A 17,928-nucleotide genomic window follows, 5' to 3' on the forward strand; every position below is an offset into this window, starting at 1 on the left:
GTTTTTTTGTTGCATAATTGCCTTCTCTCCTTAATCTTTTGGTGTCCAAGGACCCCAGAGTAAAGCAGAAGAGATGGCCCACATGTGACATGATGCCATCAGAAAATAAAAATACAGTAAATGACTGCTGTAGGAAAATGTAGTTGTGAATCCATCAACAGTTATGGAAATTCTATTTTAGAGAGCAGTAAAAAGCTTCCCCCTAAGGGCACTTCAGAGCTTGTAATTCAGCTTTTTTTCTTTTTTAAGTCCCACAATTCTTTACATCGCTTACACATGTGAATATTTCCATATTGTTTAATAACATTTTTCAAAGAGTAGAGCAGTTGGAAAGCTGTGACATGTGAACATTTTTGGTTGTATTAGTTTGGACCCTTTTTAGCAGGGTAACATGGGTCATGCTTTACTTCCGAGGATCTCAATTCATAGCCGTGGGAAGTAGGGGTGCTGAGGGTACTACAGCACCCCCTGGTAAATCACCCAAAATTAGTGCGGAGAAAAATACTCCTCGGTGGCCATAGCTCAATTGTTTTGGTTCTTTTCTTTTGTCCTCTGTTCACGAGAGTTGGCAAATATGTACGTGGAGTATTTTTGAATGCAGATGACAAGGAGTAGCCATTGGCACCGCTCCTTACCATTACACATCACTCTGGAGAACCCTCTTACTAGAGCGGCCTGTAGACAGCAGCTAGCCCCCCATAGTAGCACCTCTAGGAGGAACAGATCTTCATTTTGGTTCTTTGATTGCCCTTGATTGCCTGAACAGGTGAACACTTTTTCATGTGTCCATTATTGCATTGATGGAAATTACAGGATTTTTATTTCCCCCGTTGCCATCTCCCAGAGTGATTACGATGTAGTTTTGCCTCTGGCGGCTTCATGCTATAAACCGATGTACTTGCACCAATTGTATTGCTACCCTGTAGAGATACTCCAGTAGTTGGTATGCCTGTTAGTTTGTGCTCTGTAGATGTCATGAATAAATACACTGCAACACACTCAGTATTGTCAACTTGCAAATGCTAAGAGAAAGAGGAATGCCCAAAATGTCTTTATCCAAACATTGAAAATGGAACCTTCAGATGACTGACATAACATTTTGAAACATTTTTGAAAAGCACAATGGAAAGTCACTGTTCTACAGCATGTGATAGTATTTGTTTGTCATTGAGCATTTATTAATTACTGTATTCCCCAATATTCATAATGGAAAACAATCCATCTTTTTAACCAATCATCTTGCCTTTAGATTGATGACGTCACCATCGACAAGAACTCAACTAAATATGATCATGTGCCCCATAGTCCATTCAGTCTGTTATTCAAATCAAACTCCATTCCTCATTTAAAACAACCAGAAGAGATATTCCCCACCCCATTTCCTCCAGCCTACATTCAAGCACTTTCTATCACACATCGTGCACCCCACTCTGCCTATCGCCACCTTTCTTCACCCCCACCCTTCCCACTGCCCCCGTAACTATCCCACCCCGTCCCTATCGCTTTCTTCCCCACTTTCCTGGCACTGTCTGTATTCTCCCTCATCTATTTATCTCTCTGTCTGAGTGCTTTCTCAGCCCCCTCCCCTTTCTCTCTCTCTTTCTCTGTGTTCACCCTTTGTTTCCTCTTACCCTTTTCATCCCATTCTCAACACCCTCACTTTTGAACTCTATCTCCCCCGACAACTTTCATTTTCCATCATATCTATAATTTCTTCCTGTCTCACCCCTGCTCTCACCTCTCTTCAACCTATGCTTACCCCTCTGTCTTAGCCTTTAGTTCACCCCTCTCCTTCCCTTTTAACTTGTTGGTAGGGCCTTTTTTTGTCAGTGCCTAGCAAAACCAGGGATACATAGTCTGTTGTCTAGGTTCCACTCGTTTGGACGATTAAGAAACAAAACACCTCCCAATTTACACTCTAGAACCCTTTTAACAAGTTACCCAATGAACGTACAGCTGTCCTATCCTCATCCATGGCACCTCCATCTCCCCTTTATCCATATCCCTGTTCTCTGAACCATGGGGGCGGACAGATGTCAGTTGTGTTCAAAGGTTAGTGTTTGCTATAGAACCCCCCACCCCCAGGCAAGCCTAGCCTACCCCCCTTATCCACCTGCCCCACCACCGTCACATTATCCTCACTTTTTTTCAGTGTCACACGATTGGGACATGACACCTGTCACTCACCGTCGCTGAACGGGACCATGAAATCAACACCTCTTTCATCTCTCTCTTATGCCTATGCAAGTGACGCTGCAAGTTGCTATGTCGTTTTTGAAATTTGTTAGTCTTTGTTGATGGTTGTTGAATGGGACCAAAAACGCTTAGTGCATTGGTTTTTTTGTGCAAAAAACATAACGAAAGGCATCTGGCAGAAGTAATTCCTTCACAATACAAATATAACCTTTATATAGTTACCAAGTCAAAGGTTGTGGACACAAACTACTCATTCAATTTGTTTTTCTATATTTTTGACTATTTTTCTACATTGTAGAATAAAGTGAAGACATCACACTATGAAATAACACATTTAGAATAAAAGTTGTAAAACCAATCAAAATATTTTTAGTTTTTAGATTCTTTCAAAAGCCACCCTTGCCTTGATGACAGCTTTGCACACTCTTGGCATTCTCTCAACCAGCTTCACCTGGAATGCTTTTCCGACAGTCTTGAACGAGTTCCCAATTATGCTGAGCACTTGGTTGGCTGCTTTCCTTCGCTCTGTGGTCCACTTATCCCAAACCATCTCAATTGGTTGAAGGGTGGCGTGATTTGGGATGCCAGGTCATCTGATGCAGCACTCCATCACTCTCCTTCTTGGTCCAATAGCCCTTACACAGCCTGGAGGTGGGTTGGTCATTTGTCCTGTTGAAAAAACAAATGATAGTCCACTACTCACAAACCAGAGGGGATGGCTTTATCGCTGTGAATGCTGTGTAGCCATGCTGGTTAAGTGTGCCTTGAATATAAATAAATTAACAGACAGCGTCACCAGCAACGCCCCCCCACACCATCACACCTCCTCCTCCATGCTTCACGGTGGACACTACACTGTGGAGAATCATCCGTTTCACCTATTCTGCGTCTCACAAAGACACGGAGGTGGAACCAAAAATCTCAAATTTGGACTCATCAGACCAAAGGACAGATTTCACCAGTCTAATGTCCTTGCTTGTGTTTCTTGGCCAAAGCAGTTCTTCTTATTATTACGGTGTCCTTTAAGTAGTTGATTCTTTGCAGCAATTCTGGAACAATGAAGGCCTTGATTCACACAGTCTCCTTGCAAAAGTTGCTGTTGAGATGTGTCTTGTTACTCTGCAACTCTGTGAAAGCTTCTATTTTGGGTAGCCGTTTTGGGTTGGTAACTCTAATAAACTTATGCCACAGCAAGCAGAGGTAACCTCTGCGGTCTTCCTTTTCTGGTGGTGGTCCTCATGAGCAGCCAGTTTCACTCATTTAGCACTTGATGGGTTTTTGCGGACTGCACTTGAAGAAAACTTCAAACGTTTCTTGTAATGTTCACCATTGGTCTGACCTGTTTGTCTCTAAAAGTAATTGATAGCTGTCGTTTCTCTTTTGCCTTATTTGAAGCTGTTCACTGAATATTGTTACTGGACTGGTCTTTACCAACACAGGGCTATTCTTCTGTTATACCACCTCCCATCTCTCTTATGCTATGAAGGTTCTGGAGCACTGATTTCGAAGGATAGGAGAGTAGTCTTTCTAAAGGAGAACTTACAGGTTACTACTTCTAAATTATGATTTTAGATGAGGAAGGAATGGGACTCTGGCGAAGCTAATAGTGTTTTCTCATGTGCCAGCCTGCCTCCAGACTGAATCCAGTACTGTACTTACCAGAGAAGTTATGCGTGTCACTACTCATTACCAGGCGCAATCACTTTGCTTTAAGTGGACTCCCATATTCATAACCATATAATAATAAAATATTCGGATAAAATGATAACATTAGGTGGATATGTCAGGTTTATTCCAATTGAGTTAGCCATTTAGATTGTTATTACTCTTCATTTATTTTTCCTCTAAACATTATCTCGTAAGCTGTCCAGTGCCTTCATAGATTCAGCGGAGGATACTAGCATCATTTACATAATAATAATAATAATAATAGTAGAACTAGAAGTTGTTGTTGGAGTGCTGGAGGTAACTGTAGAGTATTGGCCAGTGCTCCTCTATTATAAGCTGGAGAAAGCAAAGTGAGGCGATCATATTATGATGGTAATGTATAAAGTATGTTAGAATAAGATACAGATGTAGGATCTTAATTTGATCCCCCTGTTGCAGGATAACTTTCCTAAAATGCAGGACATTTACCACTTGTAGTGTATTTGAGGTTTAAAAAGGCTTGTCATTTCCACTTGGAAATTTCAGACTTGATTTTCCGTTATGAAAAATGTAAAAACGCCTACAGAAAATAATTATAATCCACATAATAATTTACCTTTTCTGTTGCTGCAGGATTATTTTCCAGAATCCAGACTAAATCAACCACAGCAGAGTGATGATAACCCTTTACCCTTATCCTTTAATCTCTCTTTTTTCTGTCATGCTCTCACTGGCCCTCTATTTCCCTCTCTGACTCTTGATTTTCTATCGATTTTCTCTCTTTCTCTCTCTCTACCTTTCTTTTCACTCTACATCTCTCTCTCTTTCTCTCTCTCCAGTTCACATACCCACACATGCTCAGCACACCACCACTGCCCACACACCACTCACTCACTCACTCTCTCTGAAACACTGTGCCACACCATGCGTACATGTTTCACCCCACCCTGGTTATCTTGAATGGCACAGGGGCCATAACATACACCACACCACCCCTTTACTCTCCTTTCTTTCTCTCTCTCTCCTCTCTCTCTCTCTCTCTCTCTGCTCTCTCTCTCTCTTCTCTCTCTCTCTGCTCTCTGTCTCTGTCTCTGTCTCTGTCTCGTGTCTCTGTCTCTGTCGTCTCTCTCTGCTCTCTCTCTTGTCTCTCTCTCTGTCTCTCTCTCTGTCTCTCTCTCTGTCTCTCTCTCTCTCTCTCTCTCTCTCTCTCTCTCTGTCTCTCTCTCTGTCTCTCTCTCTGTCTCTCTCTCTGTCTCTCTCTCTGTCTCTCTCTCCTCTCTCTCTCCTCTCTCCTCTCTCTCGTCTCTCTCTCTCTCTCTCTCTCTCTCTCTTCTCTCTCTCTCTCTCCTCTCTCTCTCTGCTCATTTTGGTACAGGTTTTGTTTTTTTTAGTTGTGTTTTTCTTCCTCATGCTTTGCTTGTTACCCTTCTTTAGTATTGCAACTGCTAGGTGAGGGACACTCGTGTTTGCTCTCCTCTAGCCTTGTTGCTAGTCTTTATGTTATTCTGGTTTGTCCCTTCTTACCCCGCTGTCTTCTAGCTGGACTTAAGGGTAAGTGCTTCCCTATAGCCGGCACAGCTCAGATAATCCCCAACGATTATCTGACAAATGCAACGTGCTTTCTCTCCTCTTTCCCTATCCACTTCCTCCTCTTAAGTCTCCTCGCTTCATGTCTTTAGACAGTAGAAAACTTATTTTTTATGTTTGATTTCTCCTCAATCTGAAATTTGAAGTAGCTATAAGCTTCCATTCTTGACGGTTTAGGATGCATGTATTTGATTCTTAGACTTATCATTTGGCTCAGTAATTATTGTAGTTTATATTCTGGTTATTATTATGTTTTTTTGTTGCATAATTGCCTTCTCTCCTTAATCTTATTGGTGTCCAAGGACCCCTCAGAGTAAAGCAGAGAGATGGCCCAATGTGACATGATGCCATCAGAAAATAAAATACAGTAAATGACTGCTGTAGGAAATGTAGTTGTGAATCCATCAACAGTTATGGAAATTCTATTTTAGAGAGCAGTAAAAAAGCTTCCCCCTAAGGGCACTTCAGAGCTTGTAATCAAGCTTTTTTTCTTTTTTTTAAGTCCCACAATTCTTTACATCGCTTACAAATGATTGAATATTTCCATATTGTTTAATACATTTTTCAAAGAGTAGAGCAGTTGGAAAGCTGTGACATGTTGAACATTTTGGTTGTGATTAGTTTGGACCCTTTTAGCAGGGTAACATGGGTCATGCTTTACTTCCGAGGACTCAATTCATAGCCGTGGGAAGTAGGGGTGCTGAGGGTACTACAGCACCCCCTGGTAAATCACCCCAAAAATTAGTGGAGAAAAATACTCCTCGGTGGCCATAGCTCAATTGCTTTTGGTTCTTTTCTTTTGTCCTCTGTTCACGAGAGTTGGCAAATATGTACGTGGAGTATTTTGAATGCAGATGACAAGGAGTAGCCATTGGCACCGCTCCTTACCATACAATACTCTGGAAGAACCCTCTTACTAGACGGGCCTGTAGACAGCAGCTAGCCCCCCATAGTAGCACCTCTAGGAGGGAACAGATCTCATTTTGGTTTCTTTTGATTGCCCTTTGATTGCCTGAACAGGTGAACACTTTTGTCATGTGTCCATTATTGCATTGATGGAATTACAGGAATTTTTATTTCCCCCTTGCCATCTCCCAGAGAATGATCTACATGTAGTTTTGCCTCTGTCGGCTTCATGCTATAAACCGATGTACTTGCACCAAATTGTATTGCTACCCTGTTAGAGATACTCCAGTAGTTGGTATGCCTGTTAGTTGTGCTCTGTAGATGTCATGAATAAATACACTGCAACACACTCAAGTATTGTCAACTTGCAAATGCTAAGAGAAAGAGGAATGCCCAAAATGTTTTATCCAAACATTGAAAATGGAACCTTCAGATGCATGACATAACATTTTGAAACATTTTTGAAAGCACAATGGAAAGTCACTGTTCTACAGCATGTGATAGTATTATGTTTGTCATTGAGCATTTATTAATTACTGTATTCCCCAATATTCATAATGGGAAAACAATCCAATCTTTTTAACCAATCATCTTGCCTTTAGATGATGACGTCACCATCGACAAGAACTCACTAAATATGATCATGTGCCCCCATAGTCCATTCAGTCTGTTATTCCAAAATCAAACTCCATTTCCTCATTTAAAACAACCAGAAGAGATATTCCCCACCCCATTTCCTCCAGCCTACATTCAAGCACTTTCTATCACACATCGTGCACCTCCACTCTGCCCTATCGCACACTTTCTCTCACCCCCACCCTTCCCCACTGCCCCCGTAACTATCCCACCCCGTCCGCTATCGCTTTCTTCCCCACTTTCCTGGCACTGTCTGTATCTCCCTCATCTATTTATCTCTCTGTCTGAGTCGTTTTCTCAGCCCCCCTCCCCCTTTCTCTCTCTCTTTCTCTGTGTTCACCCTTTGTTTCCTCTTACCCTTTTCATCCCATTCTCACACCCTCACTTTTGAACTCTATCTCCCCCGACAACTTTCATTTTTCCATCATATCTATAATTTCTTCCCTGTCTCACCCCTCTCTCACCTCTCTTAACCTATGCTTACCCCTCTGTCTTAGCCTTAGTTCACCCCTCTCTCCCTTTTAACTTGTGGTAGGGCCTTTTTTGTCAGTGCCTAGCAAAACCAGGGATACATAGTCTGTTGGTCTAGTCCACTCGTTTGGACGATTAAGAAACAAAACACCTCCCAATTTACACTCTAGAACCCTTTAACAAGTACCAATGAACGTACAGCTGTCCTATCCTCATCCATGGCCCTCCATCTCCCCTTTATCTATCCCTGTCTCTGAACATGGGGCGGACAGATGTCAGTTGAGTTCAAAGTTAGTGTTGCTATAGAACCCCCACCCCCAGCCAAGCCTAGCCTACCCCCTTATCCACCTGCCCCACCACCGTCACATTATCCTCACTTTTTTCAGTGTCACACGATTGGACATGACACCTGTCACTCACCGTCGCTGAAGAGGACATGAACATCAACACCTCTTTCATCTCTCTATATGCTATGCAAGTGACGCTGCAAGTTGCATTGTCGTTTTTGAACATTTGTAGGCTTTTTGAATGGTGTTGAATGGACAAAAACGTAGTGCATTGGTTTTTTGTGCAAAAACATAACGAAAGGCATCTGGCAGAAGTAAATTCCTTCACAAATACAAATATAACTTTATATAGTACCAGTCAAAAGTTTGGACACAACTACTCATTCAATGGTTTTTCTATATTTTTACTATTTTCTACATTGTAGAATAATAGTGAAGACATCAACACTATGAAATAACACATTTAGAATTAAAAAAAGTGTAAAACCAATCAAAATATATTTTAGTTTTTAGATTCTTCAAAGCCACCCTTTGCCTTGATGACAGCTTTGCACACTCTTGGCATTCTCTCAACCAGCTTCACCTGGAATGCTTTTCCGACAGTCTTGAACGAGTTCCCAATTATGCTGAGCACTTGTTGGCTGCTTTCCTTCGCTCTGTGGTCCAACTTATCCCAAACCATCTCAATTGGGTTGAGGTTGGGTGATTGTGGATGCCAGGTCATCTGATGCAGCACTCCATCACTCTCCTTCTTGGTCAAATAGCCCTTACACAGCCTGGAGGTGGGTTGGGTCATTGTCCTGTTGAAAAACAAATGATAGTCCCACTACTCACAAACCAGAGGGGATGGCTTATCGCTGTAGAATGCTGTGGTAGCCATGCTGGTTAAGTGTGCCTTGAATTATAAATAAATAACAGACAGCGTCACCAGCAACGCCCCCCCACACCATCACACCTCCTCCTCCATGCTTCACGGTGGGAACTACACATGTGGAGATCATCCGTTCACCTATTCTGCGTCTCACAAAGACACGGAGGTTGGAACCAAAAATCTCAAATTTGGACTCATCAGACCAAAGGACAGATTTCCACCAGTCTAATGTCCATTGCTTGTGTTTCTTGGCCCAAGCAAGTCTCTTCTTATTATTGGTGTCCTTTAGTAGTTGTTTCTTTGCAGCAATTCGACAATGAAGGCCTGATTCACACAGTCTCCTCTGAAAAGTTGATGTTGAGATGTGTCTGTTACTTGAACTCTGTGAAGCATTTATTTGGGCTGCCGTTTCTGAGGTTGGTAACTCTAATGAACTTATCCACAGCAGCAGAGGTAACTCTGGGTCTTCCTTTTCTGTGGTGGTCCTCATGAGAGCCAGTTTCATCATAGCACTTGATGGTTTTTGCGACTGCACTTGAAGAAACTTTCAAAGTTCTTGAAATGTTCCACATTGACTGACCTTTATGTCTTAAAGTAATGATAGACTGTCGTTTCTCTTTGCTTATTTGAGCTGTTCTTGATATGTTATGGACTTGGTCTTTTACCAAACAGGGCTATCTTCTGTATACCAAACCTACCTTGTCACAACACAACTGATCGGCTCAAATGCATTAAGAAGGAATGAAATTCCACAAATTAACTTTTAACAAGGCACACCTGTTAATTGAAATAGATTCCAGGTGACTACCTCATGAAGCTGGTTGAGAGAATGCCAAGAGTGTGCAAACTGTCAATGAGGCAAAGGAGGGCTACTTTGAAGAATCTCAAGTATAAAATATATTTTGATTTGTTTAACACTTTTTTGGTTGCTACATGATTCCATGTGTGTTATTTCATAGTTGTGATGTCTTCACTATTATTCTACAATGTAGAAAATAGTAAAAAATAAAGCAAAGCCCAGGAATAAGTAGGTGTGTCCAAACTTTTGACTTGTACTGTATATGACCGCATTTTCACGAATTTGATGATATAATCGTCAAGCATATTCGGTACAGGACTAGGGACAAGAACACGGATGTATGACGTAGGAACGTGTCACTTGCACATGATGTCGAGTCCCCCTTTTCATGCACATGTCATCTCATCACTGATCGTTTGAGATCTGACTATATACAGTATGTAGTGCAGACATGGGAAGAAAATGTGGGAATGCCAATGTTTTTTTTATCAGGTACTGGTTGTATTGTGCTTTTAGGCTTCTCATCAATGTTTTTGTTAGATGAGAGTATTCTGGTTATTCAAATTATGCCACCACTACTGTCATGACAGACAGAATACATCTTTTTGTTTCAGAAGATGATCGTACATGAATACATGTCTCCTGTGTTTTCCTATTGTTCTCGGTCCTCAACATATACACTGCCGTTTTAGATCTATTGAACAACCATACAACACTAATCAAATACTGTCAAAATCTATTTAAGAAACGTGGGCACTCATTACTTGACCTGCTCCCAGAATGCATTTGGATGCAGATAAGCAGCTCCCTAGAGGCTTGTGTCCGCTACCCAACCTTTATAAAAATAGATGTATTCTATAGAATAGAAAACACTTAACTCTTACAGTTTTGAATCGACTAGACTTTCTCCATAAAACAGAGCTATTTACTCAGATTAATGTTTTTTTTCAAAATCACACTGTGACACGGCCCGTCATTTTGTCAGGAACTTAGTGACATCGACCAATCAATCGCGAATGGCAGAATCTATTGAATACATATTACGAATGAGAATAGCATCCTATTCAATTTAACCCACCACTTTCTTAATACATGTTTTGAATCTAATATGCCTAAAATGGTAGCCATTGAACAACAAAAAAGCTGCCAGCATCCACATACTACAGTACGAAAAAGCACTGGTCCCATTGAGCTTAGCTACAGATTCACATCAGTAGCTCCTTATTCCACAATCCCGATCAGCTCTATTGACTCTGTCTGATATGATGCAAGTTGACAATGTAAAGCTGTAAGTGTTTATAATTTGCCCTAACAGTAGTCTTAGCCAGACAGGCCCGGCGTTGTGTTGAGGTAGAGAGATATGCTGTACTATTTCTCTGTGCCTTACTGACACCCTCTTCCTCTGAATCCTGTCCTTTTCCCTGTGCTGGTTGGACACAGACGCAGACAGAGCTCAGAAACATGGCATGGATGAGTTTATCTCGGCTAACCCCTGTAGCTTTGACCACGCCTCCCTGTTCGAGATCGTCCAGAGGCTCACGTTGGACCACAGGCTCAATGACACCTTCTGCTGCCTGGTGAGTGGCATTCTCCAAACCCACAGTACGGTGGAATGAGAATAAAGTCCTGGGCACTAAAAAATATACTTTTTATCAAAATGCTGACATTTCTTGGAGCAAGGTACATTGTTAATGTGACTCAGGTCATGGTTCAGTCAGGGAAAGGGGTTTGTTTGTGATTGAGATCATGGTGCTAACCTCTTAAAAAAAGCTCTGATGTAATGTGTAGGGATGGTTCAGCACGGACCAGGTGTTCTACTCTAAACTGTTAAACACCATCTCTGATGTAATGTGTAGGGATGGTTCAACCGGGCCAGATGTTATAATATAAACTGTTAAACCCCCTCTCTGGGCCTCCCGAGTGGCACAGCGGTCTTAGGCACTGCAGTGCTTGAGGTGTCACTACAGATCTGGGTTCAATCCCAGTCTGTGTCGCAGCCGGCCGTGACCGGGAAACCCATGAGGTGACGCACAATTAGCCCAGTGTCGTCCAGGTTAGGGGAGGGTTTGGCCGGCCGGGATGTCCTTGGGCCATCGCGCTCTAGCGACTCCTGTGGCAGGCCGGGCGCATGCACGCTGACACGGTCACCAGTTGTATGGCATTTCCTCCGATTGGTGCCGCTGGCTTCCGGGTTAAGCGAGCAGTATGTCAAGAAGCAGTGTGGCTTGGTAGTTTTGTGTTTCGGAGGATGCATGGCTCTCGACCTTCATCTCTCCCAAGTCCATACGGGAGTTGTAGCGATGGGACAAGACTATAACTGCCAATTGGATATTACGAAATTGGGGAGAAAAAGGGCTTAAAATAATGATAAATAATAACATAAAATCAACTCTCTGATGTAATGTGTAGGGATGGTTCAGCCCGGGCCAGGTGTTTGTCCTGGATGAGTACTGTGCCAGGAACGGCGTGCGGGGGTGTCACAGACACCTGGGTTACCTAGGGGACCTGCTGGAGAGGGCGGACAGAGGAGCCATGATCGACCCCACCCTGCTTCACTACAGCTTCGCTTTCTGCGCCTCCCATGTCCACGGTAACAGGTAAAATCTACACCCGATTGAACCCGGTCCTCCTGCTTGCCAATCCATAGTCTTAATCATTAAACCAAGAGGACATCCTCAAGGCTGGAGGGCGACATTTTGGACAAGTCAGTGCTCATCACAAAGTAGCACTGGCAATGCTAAATCACCACCAAATCGCAAGAGAGATGGGTAAACTTTGTATCTCAAATACACACACAAAGGTCTTCAGATAAAATAAGAAGAGAAAGAAGGAAAGAAAAGCTGGCCATAGTAACAGGACAAAAGGGTCAGAGTCATCGAACGCAGCAGAGCACCATTGCTTTATGATTTCCCAGTGTTACGTCTTTGTTTGTCATGAATGCTTTGCATATTATTTATTATGATTTGAATCATGTATTTTATGATATCATGTCATCATTTTGTTCACTTTTTTTTATTAATCAGTTATATTTACCTTGGTTTCCACCGTATTCCTTTTTTCTTTTCCCTCCTTGTCTTTTGTTGCTTTGTTCAGTCTCATTATGTCGATGTTGCTCATCCTCCCATGCATCCCTATAAAGTCAGAGAGGGCAGCAGTTACTGTGGGCCACTGATGAGTTGTGAGGGCCCCTGGGCCCCTGGCGGCGCCCAGAGCCCAGAACCAGGGGCTGGCTCGAAACGGGGAAGCAAAAAGATGAAGTTTAGAAAGAAAAGGGATTCCACATTTCAGCTCGTCCAAGAGCCCATCAGGTAAGATGATGTACTATAAAATGTACCTATATGTACATAGCTACTTCAATTACCTTGTACCCATGCACATTGACTCGGTACTGGTACTCCCTGTATATAGCTATGCAATTTGTACCTGTCATTGTTATTCGTTATTCACTGTGTATTTATTTGTCGTGTGACTTTCTATTTTTATGACATTTTTTTACTTTAATTCTACACTGTTGAAAAGAGACCCGGAAGTAAGCATTTCACTGTTAGTCTACATCTATTGTTTACGAAGAATGTGACAAATACAATTTGATTTGATGTTTGTCTGTGTAAGAAAGAACATTTACATTTGGTAAACATGCTGAAGAATGATTCTCTTTCACTCACTCACACAAGCAGCAGTAAAATCATGGAGAACTAAAAGATGGCGCTGTTTATGTGCAAATTGTTGTATTGTTCCTTTTTTGATGGACTCCAACTGGCGGCTCCACTACCGCATGATTCGCTGGGCTGATGTTGTCTTTGTATGCTATGATGTCATCCTAAGGCCTGACGGACTGGGAACAGTGAAGGTGGATGAAAAGGAGCGCTTTGAAGAAATCAAAGAGCGATTGCGTGTGATCCTGGAACACCAGATCACTAACTTCAGGTGAGTGCTGCTGCCTACTGGTCTATCTATCGATCCGATCGATCGAATAATGGATAGATGGAATAATGGAATAGTATATGATGAGGCTAGCCTCATCATATACTATTCCACGGTTCTGTTGTCCATAGTGATTTTTCATTGTGATTCAACTCGCTTCTCTCGTGTAGATATTGCTTCCCGTTCGGACGTCCAGAGGGAGCCTTGAAGGCCACGCTGTCTTTGCTGGAAAGGGTTAGTACATTTTGATGACTGCAATCTTTTCGTTCTCATTTTACAGAAAATGTTCAGTTCATGAATGATTCAGGTTTCATAGCTCATATAATCTCATATATATGCTAGAAAAAAGGAAATTGAAAATGAAAACAAAACTGCAATAAACTGAAATTCAGTGGAAAGACCCTAAGGAAGAATTGTCCTGTCCTGTTCCTCATCCTCAGGTGCTGATGAAGGACATTGTGACTCCAGTCCCACAAGAGGAAGTGAAGGGAGTCATCCGTAAATGTCTGGAGCAGGCTGCACAGCTCAACTACGCTAAAATCACAGAATACGCCAAAATCGAAGGTAACTAGCCATGACACACCTTCAATATGCAATAGCAGTTACTAACTCTGTTGGTAAATTCTTGGTTGCTGTTGCTTTAAAACCTGTAACTGGTTGTTTTTCTTTTAGATGATGGTAACTGTTTTAGTACTTAGTACTCGGTAATTCTGGGGTTTTCTATGTGGAACAGGAGTGTCAAGAATTCTACTCTCATTTGGAAGTGACTTGTCATGACCACTTTGATTCCTTTTTTAGCATCCTACAGTGGGATTCTTTTCAAGATAACCTGGACCAGATGAACCTGGAGAAAAGAAGCACTAAAGACACATACTGAGAGCTCGTATTTATTTTTAGCACATGAATTCAAGAGAAACAGCCTATACAGTATTTTTCCATTTGACAGATTGGTCGTCACTTGTTTGTCACTCAGCCAATTAACACTCCCCTTCGTTTCAGGCAGGCTGCTTTAGCTGTACTCTACTCTACTGTAGGTCAAGTTGGCTTTTTGTAGAGGTGTTGTGAGTAAAAATGCATTCAAATCCAAAGTTTTGGATTAAAGACCTGTTTACTTGCCGGTCTGGCCCAAATGTTACTGTACCTTGAGTTTAGCTGTATCCTGGCCCCTGGCATGTGGTGATTTAACAGTATATATCTGGAATATACAGTATATTATATCTACAGTATGCAGTATGCAGTAAACATACACTATATATACAAAAGTGTGTGGACACACCTTCAAATGAGTGAATTCAGCTATTTCAGCCACACCCGTTGCTGACAGGTGTATAAAATTGAGCACACCGCCATGCAATCTCCATAGACAAACATTGGCAGTAGAATGATCTTACTGAAAAGCTCAGTGACTTTCAACGCGCCACCGTCATAGGATGCCACCTTTACAACAAGTCAGAACGTCACATTTCTGTCCTGCTAGAGCTGCCCCGGTTAACTATAAGTGCTATTATTGTGAAGTGAAAACATCTACTGTAGGAGCAACAACGGCTCAGCCACAAAGTGGTAGGCCACACAAGCTCACAGAATGGGACCGCCAAGTGCTGAAGCACGTAGCGGGTAAAAATCCTCTGTCCTCGGTTGCAACACTCCCTACCGAGTTCCAAACTGCCTCTGGAAGCAATATCAGCACCATAACTGTTCGTCGGGAGCTTCATTAAATGGGTATCCATGGCCGAGCAGCCGCACACAAGCCTAAGATCACCATGCGCAATGCGCAGCCTCGGCTGTAGTGGTGTTAAGCTCACCGCAATTGGACTCTGGAGTAGTGGAAACGCGTTCTCTGGAGTGATGAATCACGCTTCACTATCTGAGAGTCCGACGGACCAATCTGGGTTTGGTGGATGCCAGGAGAACGCTACCTGCCCCAATGCATAGTTCCAACTGTAAAATTTGATAGAGGAATAATGGTCTGGGGCTGTTTTTAAACGGTCGGGCTAGGCCCCTTAGTTCTAGTGAAGGGAAATCTTAACGCTACAGCATACAATGACATTCTTGACGATCCTGAGATTCCACCTTTGTGGCAAAAGTTTGGGGAAGGCCCTTTCCTGTTTCAGCATGACAATACCCCCGTGCACAAAGTGAGCCTCATACAGAAATGGTTTGTCGAAATCGGTGTGGAAGAACATGACTGGCCTGCACAGAGCCCTGACCTCAACCTCACCGAACACCTTTGGGATGAATTGGAACGCCGACTGCGAGCCAAGCCTAATCGGCCAACATCAGCGCCCAACCTCACTAATGCTCTTGTGGCAGAATGGAAGCAAGTCCCCGCAGCAATGTTCCAACATCTAATGGAAAGGCTTCCCAGAAGAGTGGAGGCTGTTAGAGCAGCAATGTGACCAACTCCATATTAATGCCCATGATTTTGGAATGAGATGTGTGACGAGCAGGTGTCCACATACTTTTGGTCATGTAGTGTACATAGTAGCTAGAAGCAGATTTCCCCTGAACAGAACTCCCCTTCCTGACCCACTACTCCTTTCTGACTGTATCTCCACCCCTAGACTCCAGGGTCTATAATCTAAGATTTATCAAATAAATCTTACTTTGGCCCATCCCCTTCCTGGGGACCCTTGTCCTACTCTCCCTCTCCTTTTCCCTCTCTTTCTCTGTCTCTTACCTTATCTTTCCTCTTGTTCTTTCTGCGGACCATTACACTCCTCTCCCTGTTCCTCTGTCTGCTGTCCTCTTCCTCTCTCTCATCTCATTGGCTTCGCCACATTTATCACCTCACATTTCTGTGATAAGTGGTTTTGAAGCCAATGAAAAAGAATGCTCGGATTGGACACAGACAACCCAGCATCTGTTACCTGCATGTACTACAATACATTATGGAAAGGTTTGTCTTTATAGATATTAACTAGCCACTACATGTCACCATTTCACCTTCAATTAGATATACAGTACTCTATTATTACTTGCAAAACACCATTTTGGTTTCCCTACAAAGTCACATGCAGTGTTTGCTTTGACATGCATGTCAACAGATTGATCCAAAACGTGTAGTCAATAACTAAAAAGACATACCCAGGGTTTCAAAGATACTAAGGTGTTTATCCCTTACTATCTGGAAAATATACCAAGTAGACCTATTTTCCCTATCCTTGTGATGCTTTTGGTCCAATATTAAGAAAATAGTGGTAAAACACTAGTTATTGAACCCAGTCATCCGCAGCCCCAACCCAAGTCAATACTCACCATGATTGTGTTCGTTAGGCCACAAAATGAAAGAAAACAGACTGAAACAGTGGAGAACTACCTGGACTGTTTTCTGTTACAAAACATTTTGCTACAGTGTGCCCTAATGAACTCAACCCAGGACAGTTCTATGCCTTGCCATCTCCTCTGACCTACAACCTCTTACCCTAACCTCTGACCCCAGCCTCTTGCATGCCCCAATCCTCCTCTTTTGTAGGGAGAAAGAGGGAAATGTTTGAGCACCCTGTCTTCTGCTTGGCGTCACAAGTGATGGATTTAACCATCCGTGAGTACCTACCTCATCTTCCCCCTGTCTCTCCTCCCTCCCTCTTTCAACTTTCTTTCACCACATCACCCCCTCCCACCCTCCTCTCAGCTATGTCCACTCCTTCCTCCTCTGTGCTTTTTTTATCCGTCGCTCATGTCTGCCGAGAGCGAGTGGGGAGAGAGAGAGAGAGCCAGTCTGGTCTGTGGAGGTCTGTCTGGGGAGACACTGCAACAGCACTGTAGTGGTCCTACTATCAGGGACCTACAGTCTCCCATCTGTCTGTGACCAACATGAATGATCTGTCGGTCTGGTCTGTAAGCTTCTTTCTTTTGGTTGGACATATGCCCATGCCCACCCATGTGACTTGAATGCATTTTTTACTTTGCTCTGTGTTATCTCCTTCAGTCGTCTGGTCATGTGTCAGTGAGTGTGGGCTCACCACGTCACGCTGTGCGCTGGGACAGACAGGTATGATGCTATGTCTCTGCCAGAGACAGAGAAACCCAGAGAGGGAGGCAGTAGAGCAGAGCAGCAGCTGCAGGCAGAGCTACGATACCAGGAGGACAGAAAGGATTGGGTGTACGCACACAGAGTTCCTATAATATGTATTTTAACTCAGCTCAACTCAACCCACCACCGGTCAATGTGTCCTGTCTTTGGTTGGTGCAGCTGCTGTTTGTCTTGCGTCTAAATTCACGACGGTCTAAAGCTGTGTCTGTCTGCTACTGTTAACTACATCCTGTTGTTGTTGCTTCTTTACTTTTGACTTCTCCTCAGGCTAATGTCTCAACGTTATAGCGTGTCTGTACCTACGTGTATGTCTGTGGAGTTTTGTCAATGAAACGTCTGTCAACTACCTAACACACTCCTGCAGAGTTCCCGGTGTTCTCTCGAAAGGTCAAGGGTCAGACGGAGCAGAGTAAAGTGTAAAATCTTGTCACTCTCTTCTGGAACATAAAATATTAACCGTAGTGTGTTATAATCCTAAATATCTCCTCTTTTCTCTTTCTTTTCTCTCCTTCTCTCTCTCTGTTTCAAGTTGAGAAAGATAAAAAGCCGGATCCAAATGATCCAGGTGAAG

The 17,928-nt window shown here is 42.9% G+C and overlaps 1 protein-coding gene across 9 annotated transcripts in view; it reads left to right on the plus strand.

Moving 5' to 3' along the window:
• LOC111963768 (calcium-dependent secretion activator 1) overlaps positions 1 to 17,928 on the plus strand; it is a 143,225-nt gene that overhangs the window by 103,495 nt on the left and 21,802 nt on the right. For 4 of the 9 annotated variants that reach the window (XM_070443487.1, XM_070443505.1, XM_070443490.1 and 1 more), the window contains exons 12-17: positions 10,841 to 10,977; positions 11,810 to 11,997; positions 13,226 to 13,327; positions 13,495 to 13,558; positions 13,765 to 13,888; positions 17,887 to 17,922. In XM_070443487.1, the coding sequence (XP_070299588.1) occupies positions 10,841 to 10,977; positions 11,810 to 11,997; positions 13,226 to 13,327; positions 13,495 to 13,558; positions 13,765 to 13,888; positions 17,887 to 17,922 (651 nt within the window). Of the gene's footprint in view, positions 1 to 10,840; positions 10,978 to 11,809; positions 11,998 to 13,225; positions 13,328 to 13,494; positions 13,559 to 13,764; positions 13,889 to 16,796; positions 16,866 to 17,886; positions 17,923 to 17,928 lie in introns of all 9 variants that reach the window. The other 5 variants (XM_070443495.1, XM_070443502.1, XM_023987354.2 and 2 more) reach the window with 3 other exon arrangements.

This window comes from Salvelinus sp. IW2-2015, linkage group LG1, assembly GCF_002910315.2.
Source record: "Salvelinus sp. IW2-2015 linkage group LG1, ASM291031v2, whole genome shotgun sequence".
In the NCBI taxonomy this organism is placed as follows: Eukaryota; Metazoa; Chordata; class Actinopteri; order Salmoniformes; family Salmonidae; genus Salvelinus; species Salvelinus sp. IW2-2015.